At 47.9% G+C, this 20,579-nt stretch overlaps 1 protein-coding gene across 4 annotated transcripts in view; it reads right to left on the reverse strand.

The window, feature by feature from the left end:
* Nucleotides 1-20,579, reverse strand: part of slc38a11 (solute carrier family 38 member 11) — a 258,711-nt gene that overhangs the window by 134,265 nt on the left and 103,867 nt on the right. For 3 of the 4 annotated variants that reach the window (XM_038789716.1, XM_038789717.1, XM_038789715.1), the window contains exons 1-2: nucleotides 17,885-18,036; nucleotides 17,375-17,498 (exon numbers count right to left, since the gene is read on the reverse strand). The exons of the other annotated variant lie outside the window; for it this stretch is intronic. In XM_038789716.1, the coding sequence (XP_038645644.1) occupies nucleotides 17,375-17,498; nucleotides 17,885-17,926 (166 nt within the window). In that variant the 5' untranslated portion in view covers nucleotides 17,927-18,036. Of the gene's footprint in view, nucleotides 1-17,374; nucleotides 17,499-17,884; nucleotides 18,037-20,579 lie in introns of those variants that run through there. 4 annotated transcript variants of the gene reach the window in all.

The following is a 20,579-nucleotide window of genomic DNA, read 5'->3' on the forward strand; positions in this document are numbered from 1 at the left end:
TCTATCCTATCTATTCCCTTCATAATTTTAAATGTTTCTATAAGATCCCCCTTCATCCTTCTAAATTCCAATGAGTACAGTCCCAGTCTACTCAACCTCTCCTCGTAATCCAACCCCTTCAGCTGTGGGATTAACCTAGTGAATCTCCTCTGCACACCCTCCAGCGCCAGTACGTCCTTTCTCAAGTAAGGAGCCCAAAACTGAACACAATACTCCAGGTGTGGCCTCACTAACACCTTATACAACCTTATATAGGCCAAATGTGAGCAATTGGGACAGCTTACTAGTAAGAACTGGGCGGTATGGACAAATTGGGCCGAAGGGCCTGTTTCCATGCTGTAAACATCTATAACTCTATGAAAGCAGTTGACGATCAAGGAAAAACTTTCCACTGACTGGGCTCATACCTGATGCAAACTAAAATGCATGTTGTTGCTGAATACCAAACATCTTAGCCCTAAGACATCACCGCAGGATTTCTTAATCACAGAATGTGAAACCCAACAATCTTCTGCTTCTTCAATGGTCTCCACTCCTGCTGTTCACTGATGATTTCCACTCATAATTCATCAGGCACTGAAGCAGTCCATGTCCATCTGCAGCAAGACCTGGTGATTATCCAGACTTATCCAGACTTGTGCTGAAAGGTGAGAAGAAACACACATGCCACAGAACTGCTCTCCGTAAAGAGAATGCCCAACTACCCTTTGATATTTAATGGTATTACCACTATTGAATCCTCACCATAAGCAGCCTGGGTGTCACCATTGATTTGAAAATCAACTGGAAATGCTTGAGTTCACTTGGAATGCCCTTAATGATTAAAATATACTTATCACTCTTTGAGGTGGTTGATGTTTGTAAACATTGGGATGTCACGATGATCCATGAAGGGAGGCGAATGAATCAACACCACAGATGCTCTGTGGAAGTTGTAAATCACAGCTCACCACTAGAAAGTAATAAATGGCTTGCAGCTAATGGATTTGAGGGGTCTAGTTCCAGCTCACAGCTTTTCACCTTTCAGCAATGGGCAGGCGGGCTTTTTTTACCTGGCTCTGCCTGGACAGCTCGAAGCTTCCAGGCAGGGGTCTCTTTTCTTGGGGGGTGGGGGGGGGCAGTTTGTGGAGGGGTGCCCTTTAGTCAGGGGGTCCCTTTAGTCATAGAGTCCTTGTGGGGAGTCTCTTTAGTCAGGATGTCCCTGTGGGGGCTTCTGGGAAGGGCAGTCTCCCTGTTACAGAGATCCTGAGGGAGTTCCCATATTACAGCGGTCCAGGGGGTGGGGGGTGCATAGGAAGGCATCTGGTAGCGGAGGGTTGGGCAGGTAGCGCATTGTGGGTAGGGCAGGTGACCCTCGGATGGATTTTGGGGCATCTCCATTATGGAGTTCCCCCTTGGACCACCGTGAGATCTACCACATCAGGCTCACGAATGCTGGGAGCATTTCTGATTCCCTGTCCTGGGGACCGAGACTCACTGAGGGTGGGAGAATACGACGCTGGGTCCGCTAAATGGGTCATTTAGACCTTTTTTCTTATTCATTTACGGTATGTTAGGACAGCATTTATTGCCCATCGCTAGTTGCCCTTCAGAATGTGGTGGTGAGTTGCCTCTTGAACTGTTGCAGTCCTTGAGGTGTAGGTACACCCATGGTGTTGTTGGGGAAGGTGTTCCAGGATGTTGTTCCAGTGACAGTGAAGGAACAGCGACAGCCAGGGACACGGGTTTGATTTCTAGCTTGGGTCACTGTCTGTGCGGAGTCTGCAAATTCTCCCCGTGTTTCCTCCGGACACTCCGGTTTGCCCCCACAAGTCCCGAAAGACATGCTTGTTCGGCGAATTGGACATTCTGAATTCTCCCACAGTACCCAAACAGGCACCGGAGTGTGGCGACCTGGGGGTTTTCACAGTAACTTCATTGAAGCCTACTTGTGACACTAATGAAGATTATTATTATATTTCCAAGTCAGGGTGGTGAGTGACTTGGAGGGGAACCTCCAGGTAGTGAGGTTCCCGGGTATCTGCTGCTCTTGTTCTTCTAGATGGCAGTGGTCATGGGTTTGAAGGTGCTATCGAAGGAAACTTGGTGAGTTACTGCAGTGCATCTTGTAGATAGTCCAGACGGCTGCCACTGTTAAAACAGTGGTGGATTGTTTGAATGTTTGTAAAAGGGGGAGCAATTAAGCGGGCTGTTGTGTTCTGGATGGTGTTGAACTTCTTGAGTGTTGATGGAGCTCCACTCATCCTGACAAGTGGATAATATTCAACTACACTCCTGATTTGTGCCTTGTGGCTTTGGTTAGGGTCAGGAGGTAAGTTACTCGCTGTAGGATTCCTAGCCTTTGACCTGACCTGATAGCCATGGTATTAATATGGCTAGTCCAGTTCAGTTTCTGATCAATGGTAACCCCCTAGGATATCAATTGTCGGGGATTCAGCGATGGTAATCCCATTGAATGTCATGGGACGATGTATAGATCCTCCCTTGTAGAAGAGGGTCATTACCTGGCACTTGTGTGGTGCAAACCTTGCCATTTGTCAGCCCAAGCATGGATATTGTCCAGGTCTTGCTGCATTTGGACATGGACTGCGTTATTACCTGAGGAGTTGTGAATGGTGCTGAACATTGTGCAGTCAACCGCAAACATCCCCACTTCTGACCTTATGATGGAAGGGAGGTCATTGATGAAGCAGCTGAAGATGGTTGGGCCTAGGACACTACCTTGAGGAACACCTGCAGTGATGTCCTGGAGCTGAGGTGCATGACCTCCAATCATTCCGACCATCTTCCAGGTATGACTCCAAAACAGTGGAGAGTTTTCCCCCTTATTCCCATTGACTCCAGTTTAGCTAGGGCTCCTTGATGCCATACTTGGTCAAATGCTGTCTTGCTGTCAACGGCAGTCACTCTCACCTCACCTCTGGCATTTAGCTCTTTTGTCCATGTTTGAACCAAGGCTGTAGTGAGGTCAGGAGCTGAATGACCCTGGCAGAACCCAAACTGAGGGTCCGTGAGCAGGTTATTTGCATTCATTTACATGCTCCCATTGGTGCGTCCTCGCGTACCTCGATTGCGGCGCCAGCGGGGGGGTCGGTGCATCATGTTCGGATCGGCGCCGATCCCAATTTTGTGATTCTCCTTACCCCGGCTGCCGTTGGCCGACGGAGAATCCAGCCCCAAAGTTCCGCAGTCCTGCCACATCCAGTCGTGAATGGTGGTGGACAATTAAATAACTCACTGGATGAGGAAGCTCCACAAATATTCCCATCCTCAATTATGAAGGAGCCTAGCACATATGTGCAAAAGACAAGGCCAAATAATTTGTTACAACGTCCAGCCAGAAGTGCAAAGTAGATGATCTGTCTCGGTCTCCTCCAGAGGTCCCCAACATCACAGATGTCAATTTTCAGTCAATACGATTCACGCCACGTGTTATCAAGAAACAGCTGAAGGCACTGGATACTGCAAAGGCTATGGGCCCTGACAATATCCTGGCAATAGTACTCTAGAACTTGCCATGCCCTTGACCAAGCTGTTCCAGTACAGCTACAACACTGGCATTTACCCAGCAATGTGGAAAACCGCCCAGGTGTGTCCTGCACACAAGAAACAGGACAAATCCAACCCAGCCAATTCCCATCCATTCCATCTACTCTCGATCATCAGTAAAGTGATGGAAAGGGTCATCAACAGCCCAATCAAGTGGCACTAACTAAGCAGTAACCTGCTCACTGGTGCTCAGTTTGAGTTCAGCCTGGGTCACTGAGCTCCTGCCCTCATTACAGCCCTGATTCAACATGGAAAAAACAGCTGAACTTAAGGCATGAGGTGAGAGTGACTTCCCTTGACATCAAGGTAGCATTTAAACAAGTGTGGTTTCAAGGAGCCTTAGCAAAACTGGAGTCAGTGGGAATAAAAGGCAAAACCGTCGCTGGCTGGAGTCATACCTAGCAGAGAGAAAATGGCTTTTGTTACTGGAGTCCTCGGACATCACTGCAGTAGCTACTTAGATTAGTGTGCTAGGCCCAACCATCTTCAGTTGCTTCATCAATGATCTTCCTTCCATCATAAGGTCAGAAGTGGGAATGTTCGCTGATGATTGCATAATGTTCACCTCCTCAGATACTGAAGCAGTCCGTGCCTATAGAGAACAAGACCTGGACACATTCAGGCTTGACACTTCCGGTGACAGTCATTGAATGAGTGGTCGCACATTTGGTGGCTCCCGCTCGAAGTGGATTTTTTTGGTCCTTCCCCACCCGATTTGAGTGGTGTTTGATGTCAAACGTTGCATGATTACTGAAGGAATGTAATACTCCTCTGGTGGGACTGGTTTATGGCTTATCGGCCGAGGAGTGCGACAAGCAAGAGGCAGCAGCTTGACCGAGAGATGAATGTGACACAGGAGAAGATGGCAGAGAGTAGAGGGGCGGTGCTGCCTGTCAGTGGTCTGTAGAGCAGCTGGTGGAATTTCTGAACAGCAAGTTTCAGCAGCAGAAGAAGGAGGCCTCAGAAGACCTGACTATGGTGGTGAAGCCGCTTAGGTTGGCGATTGAGTGCATGGAGCAGAGGCACGAGACCCAAGGCCTGGCAATCTAAAAGGTGTGGGAGCACAGGGATTGGTTGACCTCGCTGGAGGCAGAAATGGCGATGGTAATGAGCAGACAAAAAAAGCTGAGGGAGAAGTTGGAGGATCTTGAAAACCGCTTGAGGAGGCAAAGTCTCCAGATCATGGGGATGCCTGAGGGTGTTGAAGGAGTGCAGGCCAGCAATATATGACAAACATGTTGGAGAAACTGATGGGGGAGGAGGTCTTTAACTGTCCTCTCGAGGTGGACCGAGTGCACAGGGCACTGAGGAGGAGGCTTCAAGTGGGGAAACTGCCGAGGGTGATGGTGGTGGGGCTGCATCATTTTCTCAATAAAGAAAAGATTATGAGGTGGGCGAGGCAGACAACGAAGTGCACCTGGGAAGAGAACGAACTGTGTATTTATCTGGACCTGTGAGCAGAGCTGGCCAGGCAGAGGGCCAGTTACAATCGGACCAAGGCTGCCCTCTACGAGAAGGGGGTGAGGTTTGGGGTTCTGTACCCAACTCGTCTGTGGGTTATGCACCAAGAGTTGAGGAGATTTCTTTATAGAGAAATACAGCACAGAACAGGCCCTTCGGCCCACGATGTTGCGCCGAACTTTTGTCCTAGGTTAATCATAGAATTTTGGACAATTTTTCATGGCCAATCCACCCAACCTGCACATCTTTAGACTGTGGGAGGAAACCGGAGTACCCGGAGGAAACCCACGCAGTCACGGGGAGGATGTGCAGACTCCACACAGACAGTGACCCAAGTCGAAATCGAACTTGGGACCCTGGAGCTGTGAAGCAATTGTGCTATCCACAATGCTACCGTGCTGCCCTTAAGAAGTTAACCTACACTCCCTTATTCTACCCTAATCCAAGTACCTATCCAATAGCCGCTTGAAGGTCCATAAATTTTCCGACTCAACTACTACCACAGGCAGTGCATTCCATGCCCCCACTACTCTCTGGGTAAAGAACCTACCTCTGACATCCCCTCTATATCTTCCACCATTTATCTTAAATTTATGTCCCCTTGTAATGGTGTGTTCCACCCGGGGAAAAAGTCTCTGACTGTCTACTCTATCTATTCCCCTGATCATCTTATAAACCTCTATCAAGTCGCCCCTCATCCTTCTCCGTTCTAATGAGAAAAGGCCTAGCACCCTCAACCTTTCCTCGTATGACCTACTCTCCATTCCAGGCAACATCCTGGTAAATCTCCTTTGCACCTTTTCCAAAGCTTCCACATCCTTCCTAAAATGAGGTGACCAGAACTGCACACAGTACTCCAAATGTGGCCTGACCAAGGTTTTGTACAGCTGCATCATCACCTCACGGCTCTTAAATTCAATCCCTCTGCTAATGAACGCTAGCACACCATAGGCCTTCTTCACAGCTCTATCCACTTGAGTGGCAACTTTCAAAGAACTATGAACATAGACCCCAAGATCTCTCTGCTCCTCCACATTGCCAAGAACCCTACCGTTAACCCTGTATTCCGCATTCAGATTTGTCCTTCCAAAATGGACAACCTCACACTTGTCAGGGTTAAACTCCATCTGCCACTTCTCAGCCCAGCTCTGCATTCTATCTATGTCTCTTTGAAGCCGACAACAGCCCTCCTCACTATCCACAACTCCACCAATCTTCGTATCATCTGCAAATTTACTGACCCACCCTTCAACTCCCTCATCCAAGTCGTTAATGAAAATCACAAACAGCAGAGGACCCAGAACTGATCCCTGCGGTACGCCACTGATAACTGGGCTCCAGGCTGAATATTTGCCATCCACCACAACTCTCTGTCTTCTATCGGTTAGCCAGTTTGTTATCCAACTGGCCAAATTTCCCACTATCCCATGCCTCCTTACTTTCTGCATAAGCCTACCATGGGGAACCTTATCAAATGCCTTACTAAAATCCATGTACACTACATCCACTGCTTTACCTTCATCCACATGCTTGGTCACCTCCTCAAAGAATTCAATAAGACTTGTAAGGCAAGACCTACCCCTCACAAATCCGTGCTGACTATCCCTAATCAAGCAATGCCTTTCCAGATGCTCAGAAATCCTATCCCTCAGTACCCTTTCCATTACTTTGCCTACCATCGAAGTAAGACTAACTGGCCTGTAATTCCCAGGGTTATCCCTATTCCCTTTTTTGAAGAGGGGCACGACATTCGCCACTCTCCAATCCTCTGGTACCACCCCTGTTGACAGCGAGGACGAAAAGATCATTGCCAACGGCTCTGCAATTTCATTTCTTGCTTCCCATAGAATCCTTGGATATATCCCGTCAGGCCCGGGGGACTTGTCTATCCTCAAGTTTTTCAAAACGCGCAACACATCTTCCTTCCTGACAAGTATCTCCTCAAGCTTATCAGTCTGTTTCACGCTGTCCTCTCCAACAATATGGCCCCTCTCGTTTGTAAATACTGAAGAAAAATACTTGTTCAAGACCTTTCCTATCTCTTCAGACTCAATACACAATCTCCCGCTACTGTCCTTAATCGGACCTACCCTCGCTCTAGTCATTCTCATATTTCTCACATATGTGTAAAAGGCCTTGGGGTTTTCCTTGATCCTACCCGCCAAAGATTTTTCATGCCCTCTCTTAGCTCTCCTAATCCCTTTCTTCAGTTCCCTCCTGGCTATCTTGTATCCCTCCAGCGCCCTGTCTGAACCTTGTTTCTTCAGCCTTATATAAGTCTCCTTCTTCCTCTTAACAAGACATTCAACCTCTCTTGTCAACCATGGTTCCCTCACTCGACCATCTCTTCCCTGCCTGACAGGGACATACATATCAAAGACACGCAGTACCTGTTCCTTGGACAAGTTCCACATTTCACTTGTGTCCTTCCCTGACAGCCTATGTTCCCAACTTCTGCACTTCAATTCTTGTCTGACAGCATTGTATTTACCCTTCCCCCAATTATAAACCTATCCCTCTCCATTACTAAAGTGAAAGTCACAGAATTGTGGTCACTACCTCCAAAATGCTCCCCCACTAACAAATCTATCACCTGCCCTGGTTCATTACCAAGTACTAAATCCAATATGGCCTCCCCTCTGGTCGGACAATCTACATACTGTGTTAGAAAAGCTTCCTGGACACACTGCACAAACACTACCCCATCCAAACTATTTGATCTAAAGAGTTTCCACTCAATGTTTGGGAAGTTGAAGTCGCCCATGACTACTACCCTGTGACTTCTGCACCTTTCCAAAATCTGTTTCCCAATCTGTTCCTCCACATCTCTGCTGCTATTGGGGGGCCTATAGAAAACTCCCAACAAGGTGACTGCTCCTTTCCTATTTCTAACTTCAACCCATATTACCTCAGTAGGCAGATCCCCCTCGAACTGCCTTTCTGCAGCTGTTATACTATCTCTAATTAACAATGCCACCCCCCCACCTCTTTTACCATCCTCCCTAATCTTGTTGAAACATCTATAACCAGGGACCTCCAACAACCATTTCTGCCCCTCTTCTATCCAAGTTTCTGTGATGGCCACCACATCGTAGTCCCAAGTACAGATCCATGCCTTAAGTTCACCCACCTTATTCCTGATGCTTCTTACATTAAAGTATACACACTTCAACCCATCTCCTTGCCTGCAAGTAATCTCCTTTGTCATTGTTACCTTCCCCACTGCATCACTATGTGCTTTGGCGTCCTGACTATCGTCTACCTTAGTTGCTGGACTACAGATCCGGTTCCCATTCCCCTGCCAAATTAGATTAAACCCTCCCGAAGAGTACTAGAAAACCTCCCCCCCAGGATATTGGTGCCCCTCTGGTTCAGATGCAACCCGTCCTGCTTGTACAGGTCCCACCTTCCCCAGAATGCGCTCCAATTATCCAAATACCTGAAGCCCTCCCTCCTACACCATTCCTGCAGCCACGTGTTCAACTGCACTCTCTCCCTATTCCTAGCCTCGCTATCACGTGGCACCGGCAACAAACCAGAGATGACAACTCTGTCTGTCCTGGCCTTTAACTTCCAGCCTAACTCCCTAAACTTGTTTATTACCTCCACACCCTTTTTCCTACCTACATCGTTGGTACCAATGTGCACCACGACTTCTGGCTGCTCACCCTCCCCCTTCAGGATCCTGAAGACACGATCAGAGACATCCCTAGCCCTGGCACCCGGGAGGCAACATACCTTTCGGGAGTCTCGCTCGCGACCACAGAATCTCCTATCTATTCCCCTAACCATTGAATCTCCTATTACTATTGCTTTTCTATGCTCCCCCCTTCCCTTCTGAGCCCCAGAGCCAGACTCAGTGCCAGAGACCTGGCCGCTGGGGCCTTCCCCCGGTAGGTCATCCCCCCCAACAGCATCCAAAACGGTATACTTGTTTTGAAGGGGAACGGCCACGAGGGATCCCTGCACTGTCTGCCTGTTAGTTTTCTTTCCCCTGACTGTAACCCAGCTACTCTTGTCCAGTACCTTTGGTGTGGCTACCTCCCTGTAACTCTTCTCTATAACCCCCTCTGCCTCCCGGATGATCCGAAGTTCATCCAGCTCCAGCTCCAGTACCTTAACACGGTCTCTGAGGAGCTGGAGTTGGGTGCACTTCCCGCAGGTATAGTCAGCGGGGACACCAGTGGTATCCCTCACCACCCACATCCTACAGGAGGAGCATGCAACTGCCCTAGCCTCCATCCCCTCTTACTTTACAAAATTAGCTGCCCCGTGGACCAACTGGACCTCCGCCCTCCGACTCTACTTCCAGTCAGCTGTACTCTAAACTCCTGGCTCCCTTCACGCTCTTTGATAAATATAGGAAATGAAATGAAATGTAAGGAGCACCTTACTCCCTCCTCACCTAACTCCCTCAGTCACCAAACTCTCACTGTAGCACTCAAATGCCACAAGCTCAGCACTCCCTCAGTCACCAAACTCTCACTAGCACTCAAATGCCACAAGCTCAGCACTCCCTCAGTCACCAAACTCTCACTGTAGCACTCAAATGCCACAAGCTCAGCACTCAGTGCAAACAAAGTCTGCACTGTAACTAGCTCCTATTTATACTGTGACTCTAGCTTCTAAAAACTGGCCTAATGCAATTAACTAATTAACAAGCTCCAGCTGCAAGTAAGTCCAAGTAGAACCTTGTTTAAAGCTGATTCAAAATTCACCTTCTTATAGACCAAACAGCAACTTTTAAGTTAATTAACTAAATAAAAGAAATACTAGACTTTAAATAAAAATGAACCCTTATACTCCCTCAGTCACCAAACTCTCACTGTAGCACTCAAATGCCACAAGCTCAGCACTCAGTGCAAAAAAAAAACAAAAAAAAAAAAACACAGTTGTACTTTGACTCACCAGAGGAGGCAAAGGACTTTATGAGAGGCAATGGACTGGGAGGAGTACGAGGACATTGAACTTTGGAGTGGAGTTATGAATAGAATGTGGACATACAGGGTGGGTGGATTGGCAAAGGTTACGGCAAGGGCAGTTGAGAGGGTGAGTGTGCCTTTTGTTTTTTCTCATATGTTTGGGGTTTGGAGGATGAGGGTTGAAGGGCAGATTGGTGGTGGGGGAGGGGACGATAGGTAGTCAGAGGGCCCATGCGGGGGCCACCATTTTAGCTGGTAGAGCTAGTTAACGAGAGTGAAGTGAGGAGTGGTCAGGAGGAGAGTGTGTGGGAGGGGGGAATAGGTTGGTTCTTTGTTTGGTTACGGGAAGGAGGGGGGGGGGGTGGGATGCTGATGTGGGTGTGGTTGGTGTTGTGTTTGGTCCTTTATACTTAATGAAGGAACTCACCAAACACTTCAACTTGTCCAAACCATAATCTTTTATCCAGTCTCATGTGGTAAGATAGCAATCTGATACAGAGCACGTTATCATGGAGTCTGCTAACTTCTCCTCGGGACCTTGCACCTGGCACTGACCACTGACATGTAAGGCTTATTACCCTCTCAATCCTCTTCTGCAGATGGCTGGCCGATGTGTCTCCTTTTATATCCAAGTCACAGGTTACATAACTTGATCTAGAGACCGCATGATGTATCTGGACCACCGCCTGCTGGTTGGAGGTCGCACACCATCCAGCTATGATATAGCCCAGAGGCATATCAACATAGTTAGGGAGGGATCGCGGCAGATATCTCGACGTGAGCCCGAAAGAGTGCGAGATGCGGGCCGGGGGTGTGTAGCTAAAGAAGGGTTATGGCTGATCAGCAGGGAAGAGGGCAATGTGCCTCCCCCAACCCAGTTGATTACATGAAACATGCAGGGGTTGAATGGGCCGGTTAAACAGTCGTGTGTTTTCGCTCATTAGAGGAGTTTGAAGGTGGATGTTGTGTTTCTTCAGGAGAGACACCTGAAGCTGGGGGATCAGATGAGGCTGAGGAAGATATGGGTGGAGCGGGTGTTATATTACGTGATTGCAATACATTGTTACTCTATGCTTACTTCCAGAATGGTTTGATGGTTGTAGTTTAATGAAACTATCAGTCTTCAATGTAAAGCAAATAACATTTAATGAATAACAAATATAAATACTAATGAGTTAATTCACTCTTCACAACCAGAGATAATGATAAAGTAAATCAGAAGATGTATTAACTGTGTTTAACTATACGTGCCAACTAAGCTACATCTCTCTAACACTCTGCTGTCTCGTCACTCCTGGTTCGAAAAGGCGGGAAGATCCTCTGGGTTCGGTTTATATATATGGATCTAGTGCTGCCATCTAGTGGTTGTTCAACACTATGATAACAGTTGTTAACCCTTTACATATCAACACATATAGATCACTACATTCCACTCGGGATTGGACATGAAGATCATGGGGGTGCCGGTGCTGTTCAACAACAAGGTGGCCTTCGAGTTGTAGCGAATCTGGGGGCAGATACATGATGGTTAGTGGGGAGATGGAGGGGACCCTTGTTGTCTTGGTGAATGTTTATGCCCCAAATTGGGATAGTGTGGGCTTTTTGAGGCGGATATTAGGGAAGATTCCAGACCTGGAAACACACCGGCTGATAATGGGGAGTGATTTTAACACAGTTCTGGATCTGAGGCTGGACCGGTCGTGTCCTAGGCCATTGAAGGTTTCGGCTGTGGCGAGGGAGTTGAGAAGGCTCATGGACTGTCTGGAGAGGGCAGACCTGTGGCCATTTGGAAGGCTGAGTGTGAAGACGTTTTCGTATTTTTCGCATGTGCAACGGGTGTAATCCTGGAATGACTTTTTGTTGTGGATAAGGCTTTGTTAGCGAGTGTGGCCGATTTGGGAGTATTTGCCGATCGTGGTCTCTGGCCACTCTCCACACTGGGTGGATTTTCAGGTGGCACGGGGGAGGCCCAGCGGCCGCAGTGAAGGTTGGATGTGGGATTGTTGGCGGATGAGGGTGTGTGTGAGAGGGTTAGGGAGGCCATCCGAAGCTATGTAGACCTGAACGGGGATGGTCACGGCTCCATGCTGTGGGAGGCACTTAGGCCTAAGTCAGAGGTGCACCTCAGCGCCTCAACAATGCCCACCTGCGACTGGGACAAGCTCCACAGTGCCTTGGCCATTCCCATCTGAGAGGGGGACAGGCCCTGCAGAACCTCATCAAGTTCAGCCAGGTACAGGGTGACAACTGCCAGCGAGGCGGACATTCTGTCGAGATCCTCAGCCATGACCGTCACCAATGGCGCAAAGCCTTGGACACCTTCACTAATGGTGCCAATGTGGTGCACCAAGCTCTCCACTACCGTCGCCATCCTAGCAGTGTTGGCCTTGGTGCCATGCATTGGTGGTGACATCTCCTGCGCCCGTAGCCTCTGGGACTCCTCCAAGTAGCTATGGACCCGCTAGAGTGTCACTGACACCTCCCTCTGAATGTTCCAGCTGCTCCCTAATGTCTCCATCAGTTCCAGGATGACCTCTTACTCGGGCTCAGCATCAAGCTGGGACCTCGCTGGGGGATCCTGCCTCCACCTGATGTACATCAACAGCTGTGTGATGCTCACCAGATTGTGCCCCAGAAGCCTGTCCACTAACATTTCCCACCGAGGTGCGTGTATATGCACTAGTAGAGAGTGGGGATAACAGCTGTGACGTGCCCATTGTGCCTTCCTCGGAGCTCCCTGTGTTCTCCTGGGAGGCTGGAGAGGGAGTCACCTGAGATGGGCCGGCGCTATCTTCTGGAGGACCTGTGGGAGAATGGACATGTGGTCAGTGGGAGGGATGGGTCAGTCAGTGAGGCAATAACAGCTCACATTCGGCAGGTCCTTTTGCTGGGTCATACTGGTTCCTCACCTCTGCAGCATCCACCAATCTCCACGTTGGTGACCACTCTATCCTCGGCCACCCCAGTCACCTCCAGGGCACGCTCCTCAAAGGTGGTGAGGATTCTTATATTGGGCACACCACGCCAGTCTGGGCCCTCTCCTGGCGATTGTGGGAGAGCTTTTCTAGAGGAGACGCAGAGAGAGCATCATTAGCCAAACGCCTGGTTCGCAGTCGTGGGGGTGGGGGGGAGTGGTGCAAAGGAAGAGGGGGTTGCAGGTCGCATGGAAAATGGGGGGTGGATGCTCGCATGGGGGCGGAAAGGTCATGGTGGGGAGGGAGGCGGGGGTGGGGGACTTGATTTCTACTCACTCATGCTGCCCGGTGCAGGTCATTGACCTTTTTCTGGCAATAGATGTCAGTCCTCCTGCTCACACTCCTGGCACTCACAGCCGCCGGCACCTGGTCCCGGGCAGCACTGGCTGCACTGTGGCTGACCCTCCGGGAAACAGGACATCCTTCGTGGCCTCCACTATGTCTGGCAGCCTCCCCAGATCTGCACCCCCAAATCTTGGGGCTGGTCTTCTGGGTGCCATTGTTGCGAGCTGGCTGGGGTTGGCTGAGCTAGTGCTGCTCAACCTTGTGAGCGTGGGGTTGGCAAGCATGGTGCTGGAGAATTAGCTGGCGAGACTTCATTTGCGGTAAGAAGCCCGTGAGGCCTCGTCAAGTGGACCAATTGACGTTGAATAGCATTGCCGGCCTCGCTGGGCTGAGCGGCAGCAAGCTCACAGCAGTTCCCGGTCGCTACAACAGTTAGAAATCATTCCGGAGAATCACGCCCTTAGATACTTCTTTCGGCCATGGGATGTTTCTCACCAGTTTAGCCCAGGACCTGGAACCTGAACTCAGAGATCGGCCCACTATTTTGAAAGGGTGCCTTGATCTCGAAGTGAGCTTATGGGTCCCCTACACCCCCACCCATGGGCAATGTCAACCCCCCCACACATGGGCATTACCAGCTCCCCCACCCCCTCCAGTGAGGACAGCCTGCTACGGGGTGCCTGGGGTTCACCCTTTCCAGGCATCCCCATGCCCCCTTACAGGCCCCACCCTCACACCTCCAACCTCCGAGTGGCCCCTACTTACCTGGCATGCACTTCCCACCATTCAAACACCCCTCCACCCTCCGTTCATGGGCCTTGCCCTCCTCTGGCCCTGACTTCTGGCAGTGCCACCCGGGCACCCTTGCACTGCCACCCTCGCACCCGAAAAGTGCTCCTGTTGGCTTTGCAGTGCCAAGGTGTCCGCATTCCAAAGGGAGGGCCAGGGAGGCACCCTGCACTATCCCTGACGACCCCGGGGCCTCAGGAAGCCCGGAAGACTCCCTGGTGTTGTTCCGCCTGATCCACTTTTGTGTGGACCAGTACTGAACAGCGACCAGCTGCAGCCTCCCTGGGGAGGCTGGTAGATATTGCGTAAATGCGCCAAAGTAGGTTTAAACCCTACTTAGGCGCACGTTGTTTGGTCACGTCCCTTTTCGGCATTCGTCAGATTGCGATGCCTCGCGGGACTTGGGTAGATACAGAGGCGTGAAGGCTGCCAGGCAGCCTGCAAGCGGCCTCCCCCAGGATCAACCGGCTGCGTTGTGCTCTTGCTCGAGCATACCGTGGTCATAATATCATATCTACAATATTTTAGCCTCAACTACTTTGTGTAATGAATTACACAGGCCGACCTCTCGGTGGGTGAAGAAATTTCTCCTTACCTTAGTCATAAATGGTTTGCCCCATATCCTTAGACTGGACCCCTGGTTCTGGACTTCCCCACCATTAGCCGCACCCTTCCTGCATTCAGTCCCTGACTAGTCCTGTTAGATTTTTCTAGGTTTCTATGAGATGTCCCTCATTCTTCTAAACTCCGGCAAATATAATTCTAACTGACTCAAACTCTCCTCATACGTCAGTCCCGCCAACCCAGAAATTGGTCTGGTAAACCTTTGCTGCATTCCCTCTGTAGCAAGAACATCCTTCCTCAGAAAAGGAGACAGAAGCTGCACATAATATTCCACTGTGGTTTCACCAAGGTCCTGTATAATTGCAGTAAGACATCCCTGCTCCTGTACTCGAATCCTCTCACTGTGAAGGCCAACATACCATTTGCCTTCTTTACCACCTGCTGCTCCTGCACTCTTACTTTCAGTGACTGGTGCACAAGGATACCCAGGTCTTGTTGCACATTTCCCTCTCTCAATCTATAGCCATTCAGATAATAATCTGCTTTCCTATTTTTGTTGCCAAAGTGGATAACCTCACAGACCTATTTCCACTTCTATTTTCTCTGTTTCCATATTAATGACTTTGATTTTGGTTTGTAGGATCATTGCAAATGTTGCCAATGTTATGAAAATGCTGAAATGTAGTGAACAATGAGGACGATAGATGGACTCTGAGCTATGTGGAGGATGCAGAGATTCTTCATTGTGTCATCTGCAAATTTAGAACTATGCATTTAGTTCCCTCATTTAAATTATTAATATTTATTGTGAATAGTTAGGGTCCTGGCACCAATACCTCTGGTACCCCACTAATCACTGCCTGCTACTTGAAAAAATATTTGTTAATTCCTACTCTTTGTTTCCTGTCTGCCAACCAGTTTCTATCCATCACAATACACTACCTCGAATCTCAAGTGCTTTAATTTACACACTAATGTCTTCAGGGCTGGTTTAGCACAGTGGGCTAAAAAGCTGGCTTGTAATGCAGAATAAGGCAGCAGAGCGGGTTCAATTCCCGTACCGGCCTCCCCGAACAGGCGCCGGAATGTGGCAACTAGTGGCTTTTCACAGTAACTTCATTGAAGCCTACTTGTGACAATAAGCTATTATTATTATGTGGGACTTTGTTGAAAGCCTTCTGAAAGTCCAAATATAAAACATCTCCTGGCTCTTCCTTGTCAACTCTGCTGGTTACATCCAAGTTATATCCAGCAGATTTGACAAGCATGATTTCCCTTTCATAAATCCATGCTGACTTTATCCGATCCTGCCATTGTTTTCCAAGTGCTCTGCTATTAAATCTCTTTTAACGGACACCAGAATTTTCCCTCACGCTGACTGATTTATAATTTTGTTTTCTCTTCACTCCTTTTTTAAATAAAGGGGTTTACATTTGCTACCCTCCAATCTGTTGGAACTGTTTTAGAGTCTATAGAATCTTGGAAGGTGACCGCCAATGCTTCCACTATTTCTAGAGTCACTTCCTTAAGTATTCTGGGATGTAGAATATCAGGTCCTGGTAATTTATCGGCCTTCAATCCCATCAATTCTCACAATACCATTTCCCCGCTAATACTGGTTCCCTTCAGTTCCTCGCCCTCACAAAACCTTGTGTCCTTCAACATTTCTGGTTCATTATTTGTGTCCTCCTTTGTGAAGACAGAACCAATGTATGTATTTAGTTGGTCAGCCATACCTTTGATCCCCATTATAAATTCCCCTGTTTCTGACTGTAAGGGACCTACATTTGTCTTCACCAATCTTTTTATCTTCACATACCTGTAGAAGCTTTCACACTCAGTTTTATGTTCCCTGCAAGCTTACTCATACTCTATTTTCCCTTTCTTAATCAACCACGTTGTCCTTCTTTGCTGAATTCTAAACTGCTCCCAAAAATAACATTTCTTCTCCTGTTCCTGTTAATTTTTAATGTTGCCCTGTTTGATTCTGACCCTTGATTTATCTGCCTTTCACTTTTCTTATTCCCCTTTTCTTTGTGTCCGTGTTTCCTCCTCCCGACTCTTTGCATAGGTTCCCATCCCCTTGCCATTTTAGTTGAAACCCTTCCCAACCACTTGAGCTTAATGGTAACCCCTGGGGAACATCACTGCATGTTTCTTCACAGATGACAACTGGAAGGTGCCTGTGTGTGGTTATTTTTAATATGGGATATGAGGTGGTCGTTGGGCATGCTGACTACCACAGCGTCTCAGCTTGGGGGGACCTTGGTCCAATGGCAAAAGGGTAAGCAAGACAATTGGATCGGTTTTGAGACCTTAGAGTGGTTTGGTGCATGATGACACAGTGTGTGCTTAGCATCTGTCTGAAAAGCAATCCTTCAGCACAACTTTCTCTTTTCTGTCCTTTCATCGATTTTGTACCCATTCTAGTCACTTCCCCCTTATTCCCATAGGTTTTAATTTTGCAAACGAGTGTCTGACAAACCTCTGCTGTCTTTCCACTCCTACCTTCATTAGGGCAGCTCTGGCAAAATTGCTGTCTCACTGAATATTCATTTGCCCTCGGATTTTAGATCTCTTCAGAGAATCACATAACTGTCTCCCCGCACCAATCACCTGAAACCTTTTCAACACTCACTTCAAAGCAGTCGCATCCTTCATAAAAACAAGGTATACATTATTGATTTTGGAATTTCCGAGACATTGTTTGCTGAACATCAAACTATTGGTGGTCAATGACTGACCGCAGGCAAAAAGCTTCCTTACTGGCTGTTTGGATGAATGGCTTTTAATGAATGGAGGACTAAAATAAATAGCAAGCGTGTTTACCAATGATCCCCGAGCCTGTGATAGAGTTTATGAAATTGCAGCTGGCTGATGGAAGATTGCCTGTCTGCCCTTCTGTCGCCTTCTCGTTGAAAACCAACGATTTTTTATCGTCCGCATCGACCACCTACAAGAAAAAAACCGACGCGCAAAATTCATCAATAACAAAAAAATAAACTCTATTTAGTTCAATTTCTGCACACATCTTCTTACGTGTAATCAAACAGGCACAGCACCAGAATGAACACTTCCCACAACACTGGCATTTCAATTCTGCGGTTGGCGCTGTTCAGTGCGCTTCATATCTTATCCATTGCTTCACTTATTTCTGATCTGTGGATTTACAGTTGCGAAAAGATTCAATTCCTCCCGCACAGATTAAGTTTTTCTCCGTAAACTTTTATTTCAATACAACAGCACTAGCCCATCTCGCAGTTCAATTTGGTGTAGGTTTGTATCAGATGCAAATGTTGGGACTGTGTTGAAAATGACAATCCCCCCCCCCCCCCTTACCTCGCTGTAGTTTTCCGGCATCTCTTGGTTTTCATTTCCCATGCTGTGTCCCTTCCTGAAGCACGGAAAAGGAATATCTTGTGACTTTTTTTGTTTAGTTTTTAAGTGCTGTATAACTGAAGAGACCAGACTGATGATCTGTGTTCCAGGCGTTTCACAGCCACCTTTTAAGGAAATCTAGCTCCTCCCCTATCCGCCCCCCTCGACACGGACCCTGCCATCCAGGCTCAAGTGAGGGATACAATGTAATGTTTCCACTTTCATTACTCTTAGAGAGGGGGCGGCGGCATTTTCCTCCTTCACAAATTATCGACCGAAAATGATACTGCGTTTAAAAAAAAAGTTTCTTCTAAACACAGAAGTTAACTCCACTGCGATGTAGGAACATTGACAAATACGTTAATCCCAACTCCCCTTCTGCCGCGAGGGAATTCTGATGGGAACATTGCCATATTTTTCTACTTTCCAGTTGGTGGTGCTCGATGTGTCTATTTTGTGTTTGAGTTGGACAGTTCCCAGCATCGGGATCCATGTCGAAATTGTCAGTGCAGAAACGGAGTTCGGTTTCTGGTCACGCCGTTGTTATTTCTTGTCGATTTCAGTGAGAAGTGCAATCGACGTGTGGATTACGATGTGCTGGGCAGCATTCAGTAATTGCATGCACAGCTCCGCGATTTAAAAACAGCGAAATATCGGCGATCTGTCAGTGAAACCGTCTTTTCACCGAGAGATCAGTTAGATTGAGTGATAATTAGCTGGCGCCAGGTACCTGAACCAAAGTATGAGCGTCAAGTGAACTCCAACAGCCAGCATTCACAATCGATCGTAGATGCAATTACTTCCACTGTCTTTGATTGGAAATGTGGGCAAAGTGCTTATTTACTATTCTTGGTCACAAAATAACAGGCACCCGGGATAAGACTGCAATGAACAATATTTTGCATTAAGTCTAGGGCAAAATGGTGTGCTCATCACATCTTGGCAAATGTGACCGGTTGTGGAAATGTTGGAAAGTTGTCCAGAATTAATATAAAATGAAAAACAAAACGCTGGGACAAACCAGCAGGTCTGAAAGCATCTGTGAAGCAAGAAAGTTAACGTTTCGCGCTCATATGACTCTTCGCCAGAACATCAAATGCACTTTGCTTTTTTGCATTACTGATGCTAACCCTTCAGCGCTGATTCATCGCCCCATCTGCGCGCTGAGGCCCTTTTTTCTTGTGAAGTCTGGATCATGCAACAGATGATGGTGAATTTGAGGTTTGCTGTATAGGATTGTTTCCCAATTGATGTACATCCGAGATGCTGCGTCAAAAGCTGAATGGCATCATCTTTCATTCATTATAGACAAGTGACAGCTTTTGTTTGTGAGCGTTTGCTTCGTTTTTGCTTATGGTACATGTATAATTCACGCCCTGAAACATGTTTCACTCTCCACAGGTGCTGCCAGGCCTGCTATATATTTCCAGCATTTTCTGAGTGCATCCATGATTGCTGTGCCTCCACGGATTAGCATTGGTTCCCCTGCTGTCATAGAACATAGAACATAGAACAGTACAGCACAGAACAGGCCCTTCGGCCCTCAATGTTGTGCCGAGCCATGATCACCCTACTCAAACTCACGTATCCACCCTATACCCGTAACCCAACAACCCCCCCTTAACCTTACTTTTATTAGAACACTACGGGCAATTTAGCATGGCCAATCCACCTAACCCGCACATCTTTGGACTGTGGGAGGAAACCGGAGCACCCGGAGAAAACCCACGCACACAGGGGGAGGACGTGCAGACTCCACACAGACAGTGACCCAGCCGGGAATCGAACCTGGGACCCTGGAGCTGTGAAGCATTTATGCTAACCACCATGCTACCCTGCTGCCCCTATGTTCCCCCTCAAATAGGGATGCTGCAGATAATCGCCTTAATATGAAACCTACATTTGAATTTGCAAGGAAATAGGTACTGATTTGATCATTCTATTGCCAGGGTTGTGTGTATTGAGACTTTGAGGTTGTTTTCAGCTTGGGACCGGGATGGTAATGTTGGTTCAGTCAGTGATTACAGCATCTAGGGAAATCTGTGGTTCTGTAGAACGGTGTTGCCTTCTCACATTTCTCACGGTGGCTCAGTGGTTGGCACTGCTGCCTTTAAGCTGCCAGGGACCCAAGTTCAATTCCAGCCTTGTGTGTGGAATTTGTACATTCTTCCTGTTTCTGCGTGGGTTTCCTCCATGTGCCGGATCCGGTTTCCTCCACAGTTCAAAGATGTGCCGGTTAGATGGATTGGCCATGATAAATTTCCCCTTAGTGTCAAAAGATGTGCAGGTTAGGTGGGGTTACAGGGATAGGGTGGGGTAGTGGGCCTAGGTTGGCGCTCTTCCAGAGGGTCGGTGCAGACTTGAAGGCTGAATGGCCTCCTTCTGCACTGTAGGGATTCTTTGGATTGGTCAGTGGCTAAAGAGGGCTAAAGAGCTGAACTTAATACACCAGAGGAATAATGTTTCTTTAATGCCTCTTAACAGAAATCTGTCTGCCAGTGTAAATATCCCCACTTCTGTCTGAGAAAAAGCAAAATATATTTTTACTAAATGAAGACGACATGGGCTTTGATGGTTCTCTAAAGTGCCATGTGGAGGCATCATTTAGATTTAGATTTATTGTCATGTGTACCAAGTTACTGTGAGAAGTATTGTT

Source organism: Scyliorhinus canicula, chromosome 2 (genome assembly GCF_902713615.1).
Source record: "Scyliorhinus canicula chromosome 2, sScyCan1.1, whole genome shotgun sequence".
Classification (NCBI taxonomy): Eukaryota; Metazoa; Chordata; class Chondrichthyes; order Carcharhiniformes; family Scyliorhinidae; genus Scyliorhinus; species Scyliorhinus canicula.